The sequence below is a fragment of the Gopherus evgoodei genome, chromosome 6 (genome assembly GCF_007399415.2).
Source record: "Gopherus evgoodei ecotype Sinaloan lineage chromosome 6, rGopEvg1_v1.p, whole genome shotgun sequence".
Taxonomy (NCBI): domain Eukaryota; kingdom Metazoa; phylum Chordata; order Testudines; family Testudinidae; genus Gopherus; species Gopherus evgoodei.
Window position 1 is genome coordinate 47,398,659 of NC_044327.1, and position 16,689 is coordinate 47,415,347.

The 16,689-nt window shown below is 41.2% G+C and overlaps 1 protein-coding gene across 1 annotated transcript in view; it reads right to left on the reverse strand.

Annotated features, from left to right (window-relative positions):
* Nucleotides 1–15,366, reverse strand: part of LOC115653763 (fructose-1,6-bisphosphatase isozyme 2) — a 32,390-nt gene extending 17,024 nt beyond the window's left edge. Inside the window, exons 1-3 of the mRNA XM_030567389.1 lie at nucleotides 14,999–15,366; nucleotides 8,186–8,348; nucleotides 7,154–7,246 (exon numbers count right to left, since the gene is read on the reverse strand). Of these exons, the coding sequence (XP_030423249.1) occupies nucleotides 7,154–7,246; nucleotides 8,186–8,348; nucleotides 14,999–15,171 (429 nt within the window). The 5' untranslated portion in view covers nucleotides 15,172–15,366. The remainder of the gene's footprint in view (nucleotides 1–7,153; nucleotides 7,247–8,185; nucleotides 8,349–14,998) is intronic.
* Between the last annotated feature and the right edge of the window lie 1,323 nt (nucleotides 15,367–16,689).

Consider the following 16,689-nt stretch of genomic DNA (forward strand, 5'->3'; position numbering starts at 1 on the left):
TGTTTTTCAAGAAGATCTGCTGTACAACTCATTTTAGGGAAGTTCTATGGCCTATGTTATGCCAAAGGTCAGACTAGATGATCACAGTGGTCCCTTCTGGCCTTGGAATCTATGAACCTGGCTGAGGGCTACAGTCTGCCAGAGGGTTTTGGTAGGAGGATAGATCTGACCTGGACAACTGGGTTGATTGGGGCCCAAGAGCAGGCAGTTAGGTAGTGAGATAGGCAGTTGTCACTGGGAGCCTGCCAGTAAGGAAGGAGAGTGAAGGCCCAGAGGAGCTGGAGACTTTTTTGTTTTGATGTTATTTTTGGACTTAAGGACCCTGTTACCCTGGAAGGAATCAAATACTTTATAGTGGGTTGGCTGGAAGGCCAACCTGCTTCTACAGTAGGAGTAGACCGCAGATCATTTTTGGGAAACTGAGGCAGAAGTGCCTCAACACCAGGTCTTACCAAAGGGGCATTCCAGCATAGTGAGTCTGCTTTCTGTGGACATTTTGGACTTTGTTGAAAAACCAAGCACCCCAAAAGTGAAAATTTTGTGCCCTATGATGCACTGTCGTGGCTGAACAAGAGGGGAGACCATTGTGCATCAGAGGCAATGTAATTTATCCACGGAGCCCAAACAATAGCAAAGAAAGGAGGCATGAAGCATTCAAATGACAACTCTCATGAGAACCAGGGCAGTATTTTCCAGTCAAAATTTTTGGTTTTCAACTAAAAGGTTTTGACTGAAAACCTTTGGATTTTGGCTGAAAGTCTTCAGTTTTTTTTGCCATTCCCCACACTGCCTCATTTTCTAACCAATTCTACACTGGTGAAATATAGCAACTGTTTAACAATATGTAGCAAGATGACAACTATTTACAGAAAGAAATTAAATCCCCTTAATTGTATGTGTGTTTCTGTGATGGTAGCTTATGGGTTTTTGGGGGGAGGTGAATTGTTCTTAAATAAGAACAGACAGAATTAGCTATGTGGGCATATTATTCTCAATACCAAGACACAGCCCCTTAATGGCTCCTGAGGACCTAAGACATCGTGTATGTTGTAATTTCCTGTGAATGCATTCACATGTAGTCACATATTATGGATCCATGATAAAGAATTCATTTATCCCATTTGGTATGGTATAACTAATTATGATTCAGTGCAGAGTAGCTCATTCAGAAATGTTACAGTGTACATAATGAATGCAAATTAATAAGAGTGCAAATTTTAGATCCTTAATACTGACTGTATGCTGCTAACTCTCTCCAAAAGAATCTTTTTCAAAAGCAGCTAGCTTGCCATGAACAGCATCTTTTTTTATTGCTTTCATGCCTTAAAACCTTCTGTTCTAAAATTGTATGCCTATGGCGTGCACACATCTCCACATCAAAGCAATAATTGTCCACTATAGACTACTTACTTGCAAAATTAAATCTTAAAAAATACACTTATGTGCAGATTGCAAACAATATTGTGAATGCCTAGTTTTTCTGTACTCTTCGCCTCCCTCTCACTAAAAATGGCTTCTGTGTGTGTGAAGTGGGCATTCACCCATGAAAGCTCATGCTCCAAAACGTCTGTTAGTCTATAAGGTGCCACAGGATTCTTTGTTGCTTGTGTGTGTGTGTTTGACCCCCAAAAAAGGCTTCTCTTTCAGACCTTATTAGACCCTGGTGTTTATGTGAAGTGAATGTAAATAGATCGTGTATGGAAGGCTGTTTTCAAATACAGTATATTTATCTGAGGTGATTGTTGCAGACTCATCACTAATGAATGCTTCCTCTCCCCCACACCCCCTACTATTCCTGGATGAGAAACTGAACAATGATGGGCTATTCTGAGAAAGCAAAGGAACTTCTCCCTAAGGAAATAGACACTGGCCAGAATTCAGCTTGTTTTTCAATTATTGCTCATGTCTGTGCTCTGAACAACCATAGGAGGAAAGAGAGTTCAGCATCAAACTTCCACAAAGAAATGCAGATCTGTTCAAAGGTAAAAATAAAACACTGGAAATGATGAGGTTATTTTATTGGCTTTTTAAGTCTGTGGAATAGTTCTGCCCTAGTGAAGTATAATAAAAAGTGAACCAGTGAATTAAAACAAACAGCAGAAGCCTGATAACAACCTTTTGAGTATTTTCCTTCAACAATATTTTGGCTATGGTATAGGGGATGTCTTAGCATAGGCTTCACAATATCCGACTTCATAGAATCAAAGGTTTAAACTTTGCAAAAATCAGTTCAGCACTTCATTGTTGCAAGGTAGATGAAATCAGTTCCTTGAGGTTTTAATGTATCTTTCAGAATATACTATACAAACTGAGTTTGAAATTTTTGTCATAAATGACTTGCCCAAAGCCCAGGAGAGAGGGGTTACTATAAGAGCTGGGATTAGATCTTGAAGAATTCTGGTTCCCAATCTTGCGTTCAGACCACTAAACTATGCCTCTCTTAGTAAAGATCAATAATTAGCATCTGTTGCCCTTTCCCCCTCTCCTTACTTCTCATGTACTGGGGGGAAATGACATGCACTGTTAAACTGATGGACAGTGAGAGAACTTGTCTTGAGATCTTGACAATATTACAAAAAAGGCAGTGGAATGTCACAGGACAGCTGTGGAGTGTAGACTCATGCAGGCTCAATGTGTGTAGAGAAGAGAGGAAAGAAGAGCTTAATTAGGCTGCTATGTTTTCCCCAAAATAATAATTTTCTGTTACGTTAAAAAGTAGGTTAAGCCACCACACTCCCAGGAGTTCACGTATTCCAATAGCATCAGTTATTATCTCTTAATAAACACACTGCTTAACCAACACAACATGTCAGGATCTGACAATTAAGGCCCTGGAAGTCAGTTTTAAAGGCACCTGATCTTTTGACTTAAGCCAGATGGTCCACCCACCTATCCATGCTTTGCTTCCTTAAAGCTTTTTTGTTTTGTTTTGGTGGAGTTTTAGAAATAACATTCCTGTTGGTGAAAGGAGATTCAAGGGGAAGCAAGAGGATAGCAACATATCCATTCATGACAATAAAAGAATGCAAGCAAAACCAAGAAGAAAAATAGAGTAAACAAATGATAACGTTTCTTCGAGACTGCAGTACTGCATTTTTGCCACCAAGTGGGACTGTATGAGTGTCATAAACAGATAGTTAAGGGTTAATGTCTTTTACCTGTAAAGGGTTAACAAACAGGGAACCAAACACCTGACCAGGGGACCAATCAGGAGACAAGATACTTTCAAATCTCGGTGGAGGGAAGCCTTTGTTTGTGTTTTTGGGGTTTTGCTTTGTTCTCTGTGGGTTCTGAGAGTAACCACACATACCTACAGGCTCTCTAATCTTCTGTTCAAATTTAGTAAGTACAAAAGGTAGAAAGGTGGTTTAGTCTTTTTGATTGTTTTTTCTTTATTTGCAAATGTGTATCTGGCTGGTAGAGTTTTAATGTGTATTTGGCTGGAAGTATTTTAAATTGATTTCTGCTGGAGGAGGCTTTTTCTCCAGTTTCTAGAAGCTGACAGACCCTGTAATATTCCATCTTGAATTTACAGTGATTTTCTTTATTCTTTTTTTCTTTTATTAAAAGTTTTGCTTTTAAGACCTGTCTGATTTTTCCCCTTTTTGATGCTCAAGGGAATTGAGTCTGTATTTAACAGGGAAGGAGAAGGGAGGGGGAGAGAAAGGGGGGGAACCCATCTGATTTCTCTGTGTTGTGATTCAAGGAGTTTGAATCACGGTGATCTCCTAGTGTACCCAGGGCGGGAAAGATCTGGGAGGAAGAAAGGAGAAGGGGGAATCCCTTTGTTTAGATTCACGGAGCTTGAATCTGTATATCTCTCCAGGAGCCCAGGGAGGGAACACTTGGAGGGGAGGAGAAGGAGAGGGAAATGGTTTATTCCCCTGTGTTGTAAGACTCAAGGAATTTGGGTCTTGGGGTCCCCAGGGAAGGTTTTGGGGGGACCAGAGTGTATCAGGCACTGGAATTCCTGATTGGTGGCAGCTTATCAGATCTAAGCAGGTAATTAAGCTTAGAGGAATTCATGCTAGTACCCCAACTTTTGGACTCGAAGGTTCAGATAGGGGAAAGATACTATGACAGTGAGACTATAAATTAGGAGTGGTGTGCTGTCCTAGACTTGTTTACAAGGCTCAAGGTGGTATCTTCCAGTACTAAGTAGGCAGGCACTGTTAGTTTCTTCTGTTTCTTTGGATTCAAAAGAGATCCACAATGAGCTATGGGGGTCCCTTTTCAAGCAGGTGTTCCGGTCAAAAAACGGACACCTGGCAACCCTAAATGGTAGTGGTCATTCTGTCTTTACCTTCAAGAAAGAAGTACTTCTTTAAAGAGAGTGCTCAAGATTCTAATGACTAGTGTTGGTAAGAGAATCTGACCCTACCATTTGTTTCTTCTCAGGCTCTCTTTTCCTTGCATCACTATATCAGATTTTAGGGACAGGGAATGAAAAAATAAGTGTACCAATCTGGCTCAACCCATTCGGAAGGCCCCATACCTTAAGGCCTTCTCTTAGCAGTGAATTGTTATATCAAATGGAGTTGCCTCCATCTCTTGAAATATACGGAGGAACCTTTCAAAAGTCTACTTTTTAAATACAGCCCTGTATCCAGAAATATTTGGCATGGTTACCAAATCAATACTGCAGTTATTTTTACATAACCTGAACAACTATCTTTAAACTCCAACGATATCTGAATTCTGGAGATTAAGCCCCTCTTGTCAATGTGTAGGGAGCATGTTCATCCTTGTTGTGTGCTTGTACAGAAGACTATTCATAAGGGGGAAAGATGTGGTCCAAGACTGGACTAGAAGTCAGGAGCTCTAATTCCAGCTCTGACATTCAATTTCTTTGTGGCCTTGGCACATTACTTAGCCTATTTGATGGTTCACTGTTCAAAAGATGCTGTCTCAGTCTATTAAAGTTCTAACTAGCTTTATAGCTTCTTTCCTAAAAGGAAGTCACTTCACAAAAATATTTGAACACTAGAGTGCCTTTGGGATCCAGGTTCAGGCAGTGACATGATGAGAAAATCATTCATATGCACTATCATATAATCAGAAGGGACCCCATAAGTGCAGTAGCAGTTATCTGCTTAAAAAGACCATTCATCTGATTTACTTCAAAGCCCTTTCCATGGGGAAGATTTTAAAGTTGTTTAAACTACTTTCTTTCCCAGATAGATTTTCAGTCACTTGGGAGAGCATTTCATCTTTTTTTTTCTTTCATAAATATATGTTGCTGCAGAATTGCAAACATGTTTTATTACTTGGTTATTTTGATTTTAGCTAATGGCTTTGAAGAAGGGCACGTTGGTACAAATACCATTAAAATCCTCCCCCTGCATATCTAGCTAATTTATCCTGCTAAACCAGCACCTCAGTGGAAAGGAAGATGCTAAATAAAAAACACTGTCTGTGCATAAATGGCCTTTCTAGTACCTGTGTGTATAGCATAGTTTTTTGACTTTCAAGTGGGATTTGTTAAATTTGTCATGTAACTAAAATAAGTGCACTTGATCCGGTAGCTGGAATCTTTATCCTTTGGTTACATCTAATCTTTTGAGGGACTGAAGGAATTTTGTATTGCACATTGTAGGTTGGTCTTCATTAAGTATTAATGTTTGCCCCTACGTAGACGTTAATTCTCAAATGAGATGTCAGAAGGCACTCAGATTTGGTTTTGTTGGTTCGTCGGTTTTGAGAAAGCGAGGAAAAATTGTAGAAAACGAATTGAAAACCTTATTGGTAAGTGGTTTTGAAAGGCCTTGCCATTGCTTGTGGGGGAAAAGGTGTGTTCTTAACTCCAGTTAGCCATCTTGAAGTAAAATCCTAAGGAAGACAAGGCAGTTTGTAGTTTTTCACACAAATTAGCAGCTGGAGTAATATATAAGAGGGAACTTATTCTTGAACTCAATCTGTTAACTTGCGAAGACTACAGGCTTCCTTGTCTTCATTAGAATTTTACCTCAAGATGGCTAAGCCTTTAGGATTCATGTTTTTAAGCATTTCTTTGCAAACATGAGAGCTGTAATCTTAAAAAAGAAAGAACTAGTGTCTCATGTCATTATATGATTCTGTGAACTAGGGCTTTCATAAAAGCAACAAATATTGCGAGACTTGCAGTAAAATTGTGAGAACTGACATCACTCTAACTGTTGGCAAATGCTGGTGGTTAAATGACTATCACTCTGATACTCTGACCTTCTTGTCAACTGTTGGGAATGGGTGACATCCACGCTGATTGAATTGGCCTTGTTAGCACTGACCTCCCATCTTTTTTCATGTGCTGTAATATATATACACCTCTACCTCGATATAACGCCACCTGATATAACACAAATTTGGATATAACGCAGTAAAGCAGCACTCCGGGGGGCAGGGCTGCGTGCTCTGGCGAATCAAATCAAGTTTGATATAATGCGGTAAGATTTTATTTGCCTCCTGAGGACAGTGTTGTATCGAGGTAGAGGTGTACCTGCCTACTGTATTTTTCACTCCATGCATCTGATGAAGTGGGTTTTAGCCAATGAAAGCTTATGTCCAAATAAATTTGTTAGTCTCCCTAAGGTGCCACAAGGATTCCTGGTTGTTTTTGCTGATACAGACTAACATTGCTACCACTCTGAAACCTGGCACTCTCTGTAGCTCCCTAGTGGGCAAACAAACATTGTAAGTTGTAGAGATGGACAGGAACCAATATTCCAGACCTGAACATTCCTCAACTTTAAGTAAGTTTGGTTCTGGACCTTGACACTGGAGCTCTGGCCCATCTCTACGTCCTGTCCCCTCCCCACCTCACCTCACCCTACCCCCAGCACTCACTGAAGTGGGTAAATAGGATGGATGTAGCTAACCAATCGCCTTATAATTAGAAGCCACTTTTGTTTTAATTACTCTCTGTGATGCAGAAGGAAGTCCTGTGGCCCAAGAATTTCACGTGGACAATTAAGTGTGCTTCTTCCTAAAAATTGAGCCCATTATTTGATATAAATATATATTCATTGTATATCTGTATCACTGTCTCTTTAAAGCTCTTTTTTTATTTAAAAGACAGTGGAAAAGAAAATGAAGCGAACTGATATATATAATATATATAGGAAATATTTTTTTCTTACTGAGTGAATCATACTGTGTGTTTTGTTCATCAACATACCTTCTTGTAGATGGCAAATATCGTTCCTATTGATGCTAAGCAATCTATATTGGAAGAACCATCTAGTGGATCAAAGCACACCACATATTTACCCTAAAAGAGGAGAGAAGAGGAGTATTACAGCAGGTCAACATATTTATCTTTTTCCTTTGTCTGGTAAACACCATCTTTTTCTTACAACATTTAGATAACCAAATGCCCTTGACAAATCCAGACCAAATGTATGGTTGTATTCTGTATAGCACATCACTGAAATGCAGAGAGAGAGGGGGCTTGCCCAAACAGCTGACATTGTAACTACACAAAAGATCGGGGTGAGGAATGGGCATAGTGTAAAAGCAAATGAACTGAGTGGTTTTGTTCCAGTGTGTCTTGGTTTATGAACAAATTTTGTTTAAATTGTATTGTGAGCTGAATGAATGGATTTATGAAGAGAGGCTTGAGGGTAGGGAGGCAGGGATGGCTGGCTTTTGGTGGAGTGCTAATTGAAAGCCTGAACTGTGAATTAGTGTTTTCTTAGGACTTCATGTTAAGTTGATGGAGGGGGTATCATAATAGAAGATGATTTCCTTACATCTGGAAATCCCAGAAGTAGCCATTTGTTCTCTTAGGGCAGTTAATTTAGAGCCCAGTTCTGCCAGCCTTGCTCAATTTGAGTAGCACTTTACTCCTTATAGTCCTGGCTAAATATTCATGCAAACAAAAACGAATTGCACCAATGTTCAAAAAAGGGTCCAAACGTGGTAGGATTCAATTAGGATCCCAGTTTCAATTGGGATTCAGCTCACAAATAATTATTCCCCCCAGTTTTTTAATTATGAATCCTTTGCAAGGACTTCCTTACTTATTGAAAACCGTTCACCCACTGTAACTAATCATTTAAGCAGTAGAATAATATGCAGATTCTCTGCTATTGCTTAGGAACTTGTCTTTTCGCTTTCTTACAGGTAACATAGTCCCTAACCTCTTTTTCAATACTCGGAATAACAGCACCATCTGCTGCTAAATGAGAGAACAGACATATATACAGACCCTCTTATCTTGTGGCGTGATAATGGCATCTTTATTCTCCTCTGAGACTAGGACACAGGTGCCATAGGAGGACTGTAGCATGTTAATAACCAGAGCATTGGATAGCACATCCAGCTTCTTCACTTCATCACCAGTCACATTCACAGTTCCTGCTATTCCATACCTAAAGAAAAGATGATGTGTACATGGCAGCAAAAACACTAAGAAACCTCAAAGCAACAAGACAGGCCTGAATTTTGACAAGAACATAATGTTCATGAACATTAAGACTTCAGAAAAGTGATGACCGTGGCTTTTCCCTGCCAATCTCTCACCCTCTGCACCTCCCACGTACACCCAAGTCTTTAAAATACTTCTGTAGTTATCCATTCCTGGTGGTAAATGAAAATCTGCTCAAGGGAGGGAAAGATTGTGGCTTCATTTCTGGGCTGTGCTGTGATCTCTTCATGGCAGTTCAGCCACTATAAAGTCACCTTAACTGACCTCTGAGGAATACCGCAGGCACCAGAATGGCCCTCCTCTATCCTCCATTTCCGCCCCCCCCCCAATGAGGCTCCTGCTGTGGGTGAGTGCTGGGGGAGGTGGCCAAAGGATGGAGGCTTGTTTGAGGAAGGGGAGTGTGTGGCCAGAGCTTGTTCTCTGCCTCAGAGCAGCCCATAGGGAGCCATTCATGTCATAACATTTCTTCCCAGATCTGGACCTTAGTGTCCAAAATACGGGTGTTAGCATGAAAACCTCCAAGCTTAGTTACCAGCTTGGACCTGGTATCGCTGCCACCAGCTATGAATTATACAGTGCCTAGCTCACTATGGTCTCCCCAAAACCTTCCCTGGGGGGACCCCCAGACTCAGATGCCTTGAGTCTTACAACAAAGGGAAATAACCCCCTCTCCTTGTTTCCTTGTTACTTCCTCCCAGGCTCCCCTCCCTGGATGACCCTAGGAGATTCCCTGCTTCCAGTCCTGGAAACACAAGTACCGAGAGATGTAATCTCTCTTCCCCCTCACCCAGAGGGTGTGCAAAGTCAGGCTTAGTAAGTCTAACACAAAGAGATTTCCCCCCTGACTTCTTCCTCCCACCATTTCCCTGGTGAGCTGCAGACTCAATTCCCTGGAGTCCCCACTAAAGAAAAACTCCAACAGGTCTTAAAAAGAAAGCTTTATATAAAAAGAAAGAAAAAGACATTAAAAATAGTCTCTGTATTAAGGTGACAATATACAGGGTCAATTGCTTAAAGGAAAAAAAAGAATAAACAGCCTTATCCAAAAAGAATACAATTTAAAACATTCCAGCAACTACACACATGTAAATGCAAAAGAAAACAATATAAACCTATTGTCTTACTATCCTTGTACTTACAACTTGGAAACAGAAGATTAGAAAGCCAGGAGATAGAAAGCTCACTCTCAGAGACTAGAAAAGGAACAGACCAAGAACAAAGGACTCACACCCAAAACTTCCCTCCACCCAGATTTGAAAAAGTCTTGTTTCCTGATTGGTCCTCTGGTCAGGTGTTTGGTTCCCTGTGTTAACCCTTTACAGGTAAAAGAACATTAACCCTTAGCTATCTGTTTATGACAATTCAGCATCTCCATAAATTAAACCAGCCTGTAAGGAGTCTTTAACTTATATTTGGGGCCAGACAGATCACTGTCCAGGCCCCAAATTCAGAGCCTTACAGACTTCATTGAGCTACCTCTCTCTCTGAATTGCACCTTAGAATGAAGCTCTATGTATTAGACAGTGATGACATTTCCATGATAAACCCCTATTTTCAGAGGTTTAGTTTAAAAAAATAATTCTAAGGCAAAACTCTAAACTCAGAAAATAAGATTAAGTAAATCTTATTCAGTCACTGTTGAGACCGAGGGAAGCAAATAAGAGACGCTGTGACAACATTTTATTACTCTCCTATAAAGCAAATACTTCTTAAAAAAAATTTTATAAAGGAGCAGGTGGTTAGTTCTCAAATGGACTACTGGTTTTTTTTGTTGTTGTTTGGTTGTTGTTGTTTTTTTTTAAGAAAAGAGAAGAGTTTTAAAACTTTTTTTTCTCCCCCTGTTGGAGCCCTTGTTGGGGGAACTGTGCTCCCCTTCCCTCTCCAACTCCCTCAGAACAGCATGATGAGTGCTGTTTTTTAAATACAGATCAAGATTTTCAAAATTAAGTAGTGTTCTTGAGGTACTTCAGTTTTTGGGTGCCCAGCTTGCCACCTTAAGGTGCCTCAAGTAGGGCCCCTCCCCCTAAAAGATGCCTAAAATCACTAGTCACTCTCTAAAATTCTGGCCACTTAGCTTAAAAATGTTTGTCTGGGAGCCTCGCTTTTGACCATGGCCCTTAAACATAAGCAAGACTACAGGGCACACTGTTATAGCTTCCCATGGGAAGATAAATGGTTATATTCCTTGTGCATGCAAAGCTGATGAAAGTAACTAGGATGTGAAAAGAATACAGCATCAAGCCCAGAATACTTATTAAGAGTTCTTCACTTGCTGTCCAAGTGATTTGATCTTGCTCTCATCGCTGAAGTCAGTAGGGTTTGACCAAATGTGCTGCATAGTTTGCTTTTTAAAATCAGAATGAGTGCATGTTGCTGTTGGTTTAGACTTCCTTTACAGAAAACAGAAGTAGGCTTAATGTCAAATTTTATATCTGACCCTAGCCATAATTTTAAAGACATCCTATGTGGCACACAAATTAATCCGTTTGGTAATGTGCCGTAATAATGTTTTCCACATGGAAGTGCTTCTACTTCATGTAATGACCTACATGTACCACCAGATGGCTCAATTTTGCAGTGACTGCACTTCAGAAAGTTGTTGATTCCTCATGGAAAACTTATAGTTGACGATTTTCAAAATTTATTTCCCCTTGTTGTTAGGGAAATGTTGCTTGAAGGCAGGAGTTTTGTTTGTTAAATATCCTTCTGTTCCTGCTGCTTATTTTGCTACCACAATAATGTTTGTGATGGCTTCAGTGGTTGCTGTGGAAATTACATCTGGGGCTGGGAGGGGGATAAGGGGAGGGGGGACACGGATTATTTCACTCATCACAGAAATGCATCAACCCCTGAGATGGAATGGAGCCGCTGGTTTAATGTACAGAGTATTGGGATGGGAAGTGATTCCATCAACTCTGTCCTTCCTTGTGTCTACTTTGCCTCCTTTTCTTTTTTCCCAAGAATATGAGGGCCTGCTGCTGTCACCTCCACTGCCCCAGAGTCCATCACTGATCTCCTTGCACTGATGCCCTCAAGGAGTGTACTAGAGCCGCACTGGGGCATCTGCCATTGCACAGCAGCCACACCTGGCAATGGAACTGCAGCTATAACAATAAAAGTATAACAGGATAGGGAAGGAGCAGACCCCCTGAGCTCACAGCACAGGATTGGAAGCTATGATATCACAATACATTGTTAGTGCCATGCTGAGGATTTCTGTGGAATTAGCTCTGCTCTCGGTTGGAGGGAAGATTGGCACCAACAGAATCCACAGTGCGACTTCCTGCTGCACTTGGAAATATTCAGACTTTACAAAGGACTGACGTTAGTTAAGGAACAAGGGGTTGGAGCAGATAAATTCTTGTGAAACAAAGGTCATGTTTTCATGCGTTTGCTAACAGATGGCCAGACACTAAAGCTAATAAGCAGAGTACCCTATCTGATTGCTTCACTCTTTGCTTACCTACATGTTACCACAGCTGTCGCTCTAAAGCACTTTGTCACTCGCAGCAGCTTTGTCTGTTGAGGGGGGAAATGTTGGAGACTCCCCAGCTGAGGGAAAGGAAATGATCCATGAAATATAAGTACAATGAGGTCTAAATGGGGTATTTTTAAGTCTTTCGTAGTGACATTTCACTGTTAAGATTGTTGGGATGTGCTACAACGTGCTGCTATTCACAGTATAATGGTTTTATTAAATGATTATGTATGACATATAGATTAGACTTATTTAGTTGATATAAAGAGTGCAGCTCAGTAGGCTCACAATTAGTTGCAGAGCCCAACAAATGACTTCAGCTGTGTATCCGCTCCAAGATAATCTGCTCATATTACATATGTAATGTATGATAAGTATCTTATTTTCAAAGAAACAAATGTCATTTGCCTTCTAACTGCCCTCTGTGTCTTTCAAAATCTTCTCCTTTGTTGGTGAATAGAAAACTTTCAAAAAGTCAGTGTTAACTTTTTAAATATTAAAGAAGCCACGCCATACCCTCTTATTTGGGAGAATTAGAAATGGCAGGCCTATTTAACTTCATCTGTCATTTAAAAAAAAATTCTAGCCCTTTTTCATGTGAAGATAGCATTGAAAATATAAACTGATGTCAATCCTATTGATTTACAGTTGGTCATTGAAATTTCCTAAAGATCATGGTTGGTTGTATGACATGACTGATGATATCAGTGGGATGCATGATTGCTGGATTATTTTCTGAAACTTTTGTTGTTCAAAGAGAGGCCTTTCTTCCTTAATATAATGGATGCTTCTGTTCTGAGGGAGGAATTCTAATGTTGAAACGTTAGTCATGTCTTTTTAGGTTAAGAATAAATTCTGTTTCTTATCTATATAATATCCACTATGTATTTTAGGGTTTTAAAAATTGGAATGCCTTTGTCGTGTCAGTGAAAACAGTTTGGCTTCAGTTAATATCAACAAAGGGGGGGGGATGGTCTAGTGGTTACAGCACAGGAGAGGTTCAACAAGAAAAAGTGGAGAGTCCTGCACTGAGGATGAAGAATCCCATGCACTGCTACAGACTAGGCACCGAATGGCTAGGCAGCAGTTCTGCAGAGAAGGATCTAGGGGTTACACTGGACGAGAAGCTGGATATGAGTCAGCAGTGTGCCCTTGTTGCTAAGAAGGCAATGCTAAGGGGCATTGCCAGCAGATCGAGGGACGTGATCATTCCCCTCTACTCAGTTTTGGGCCCCACACCACAAGAAGGATGTGGAAAAATTGGAAAGAGTCCAGCGGAAGGCAACAAAAATGATTAGGGGGCTGGAGCACATGACTTATGAGGAGAGGCTGAGGGAACTGGGATTGTTTAGTCTGCAGAAGAGGAGAATGAGGGGGGATTTGATAGCTGTTTTTAACTACCTGAAAGGAGGTTCCAAAGTGGATGGATCTAGACTGCTCTCAGTGGTAGCAGAAGACAGAACAAGGAGTAATGGTCTCAAGTTGGATATTAGGAAAAATGTTTTCACTAGGAGGGTGGTAAAGCACTGGAATGGGTTACCTAGGGAGATGGTGGAATCGCCTTCCTTAGAGGTTTTTAAGGTCAGGCTTGACAAAGCTCTGGCTGGGATGATTTAGTTGGGGATGGGTCCTGTTTTGAGCAGGAGGTTGGACTAGATGACCTCCTGAGGTCCCTTCCAGCCCTGATACTCTGAGAGTCAAGATCTATTTCTGGGTCTGCCACTGACTCACTGTGAGACCGTGGGCAAATCACCTAACTGCTCTATGAATTCTATTTCCCATCTGTAAAATGAGGGTAATGATACCTTGCTCACATGGTGCTGTGATGTTAATTCATAGTTTGTAAAGGATGAGGATGCTGTAGAAATACAAAGTACTAAGTACTAGAGATTCCTCTGCCATAGAGTATAGAGAAATAAACTGCTTAATGGAGTATTCTGCCATTATTACACATGTATAGCCACATCACTAACCCTTGGAATTAAGCATCCAAACCATGCACATATACAAGAATATATTTAAATTATACAGTTTTATCAGATTTCTTTTCCTGCCCCCAGCCTCTATTGACACATTGCTTCTGAAGGACCAGCATCAGTGTCTATTTTGAGCCAATGCATGAAAAACAGGTCAGTTCATTTCAGTCGGTTTCAAGGCAATCCTCAGTTCCCATCTTCTAATAAACTGGAAGCCAGACAATGTGGTTGTGCTTGCCCTTCACATAAGGCCACACACCACTTTTGGGTGACCTTGACACCCAGGGGAGTGGGAAACACACAAGGAGGACAATGTAAAAGCAGCAAAGAATCCTGTGGCACTTTATAGACTAACAGACGTTTTGGAGCATGAGCTTTCGTGGGTGAATACCCACTTCCTCAGATGCATATAGTGGAAATTTCCAGGGGCAGGAATATATATGCAGGCAAGCTAGAGATAATGAGGTAGTTCAATCAGGGAGGATGAGGCCCTGTTCTAGCAGTTGAGGTGTGAAAACCAAGGGAGGAGAAACTGGTTTTGTAATTGGCAAGCCATTCACAGTCTTTGTGGACAATATATGGCCTTCTCTTAGCGCTGCTGAATCATAATATTGTTAGTATTGTAGTGATGGATATGGACATCAGCATTCCCAAGGTAAATCCTGATTTTTCCACAGTTCAGACACTGGCTGTGACAATCTGTTTGGACATTAGCAGAAGGTATCAAGTATGATAGTCTGCAAATTTTCTAAGACTTAAAAATACACCAGTTTCACCATTTAAAAAAGATAAGATTAATAGGACAGGAAATAATGGCACTAGGTTTCTGTTTTGCTTTCATTTGACTGTTTTTTAATCTGAAAGTTTGCAGAACCACAGCTAGTCTCAGGGAACAATTTTAAAATGCTCCATAAACACACACTCACCCTTCTGGCATGTGCATCATTTCCAACCACTGCTAGATTTGGGGCTCAGAATTCACACCTTCAGTTATGTGGTTTAAAAGAGGCATATTGAATTTAAAGTGGGTGAATTTTTGAAAACATTCACAAAACTCTTGCTCTTTCCCCAGTCTTCATGTGGAGGCAAATCCCTCTCCTCCTCCTCCTCCCTTCCCCCATTTGTCTAAATAGGACTCACATTTGGGCGAGGCCTGCCTTTCTGACTGCAGAGGAAATGGCCTTCACGGCAGTCAGCATTGAGTTGAGCAGCTGTGTCAGCTCCCCTGTAGCGCCTTTAACGCGTCGTCCCTTTTCCATAACGTATCGGGTAAGGGTTAACATATCTGTTTCGAAGGGACTTCTGTCTGACATCTTTGCTGGCAAATAAAGTTCTTTTTAGTTAGAACTAGTTGCTTTCCTGCAACCGTTGCTTCTCCTCAGTAGCTGTTGTATTTTAAGATGTTGTTGGCTTGTGTGCTAGACACAATTTATTAAAATGTTCTTGAGCCCATGTGATTTAAATGCTTGAAATAGCTGTGCAGTCTGCCTGTTCTGTAGCTCTCCCAGGATGCATAAAAGCAGCTTGGGAAAGAGACAACTACTGAAAAACTACCCTCCTCCCAGTTCTCCTCCACATATTTAATCTAGTGATTTGCAGACCTAATAGTAATCCTGTTGCGTGGAGAGCAATGAAAGGTTATTAATATAGCTGTCTTGCTAGCAAGTCAGCTAAGTGCCATTCAGCAGATAGGCAGGGGAACTCTCTGTAACAAAGACAAACTAGAATTAAATTTTGCTCCCACTGACAGTCTAAAAGATAAATCAGTTTACTTATTTGACACCCTCTTGACAAATTACAAATGGAGAAAATATGCAACAGCATTGTTGATATGCTGCTAGTTCCTTATGCAATCGATTCTGCAGCACATCATCACACTGAGCACTCTGAGTTCAGTACACCTGTGATCTCTCTTTCAGTACAACTGAGGGTTTGGCTACACTTGCAGCTGTACAGTGCTGGGAGTTAAAGCTGTCTTCGTACAGCTGTGTAGGGAAAGCGCTGCAGTGTGGCCACATTTGCAGCGGTGTTGGGAGTGGTGCATTATGGGCAGCTATCCCAGTGTTCAAGTGGCTGCAATGTGCTTTTGAAAAGAGGGGGGTGGGGTGGAGTGTGACAGGGAGTGTGGGGGAGAGAGAGAGAGAGAGTGGATTTTTGAAGCCAGCACTGTCAGCTCCCTGCCTTGCAAGTTCCGACCACTTCCCCCACCCCTCTCTCATTCACTCTTAAATGCAAATAGCCTTCAGACCAGATAAGCAGCTGCTCCAACGGACTCCCTCCCACCCCCCTCTGCCATGCTGTTTCTCTCCTCAAGCAAACACAAGTTGTGGACATTCCCTGCCTGCCTCTGCTCGAACAAACAATTGCTGTGTATGTCTTTTAGATAAGCAGCTCCGGGAGCCCCGAGTTCACAACAAAACAAAGAGTTCTTTAGTTAAAAGCATTATGGGAAAATTCCAGAGGTCAGTTACAGCATAGTAAGATTAATCACTGTTTACACTGACACTCCAGCGCTGCAGCACCAGCGCTGTTCCCTTTATTCCTCTCGTCCATGTGGAGTACAACCAGCACTATAGCCAGGGAGATACAGCACTGTATGTGTCTTGCCAGTGTGGACGGGGAGTAAGTTACAGCGCTGTAACTCTCAAGTGTAGCCAAGCCCACAGACTAAGCAATTTAGCTGCAGGATCAATAGCCAAGTTTTATCAGTTTTTGAACTGGGAAATTTTGCCCACAATGTCGGGGGGCTGGGCAGCAAAGATTAGTGCCATGAGGCACCTGGTATTTGCCGGCTGTCCCACTTTGGTCTGCTTCTTCAGTTCCCTGGTCAC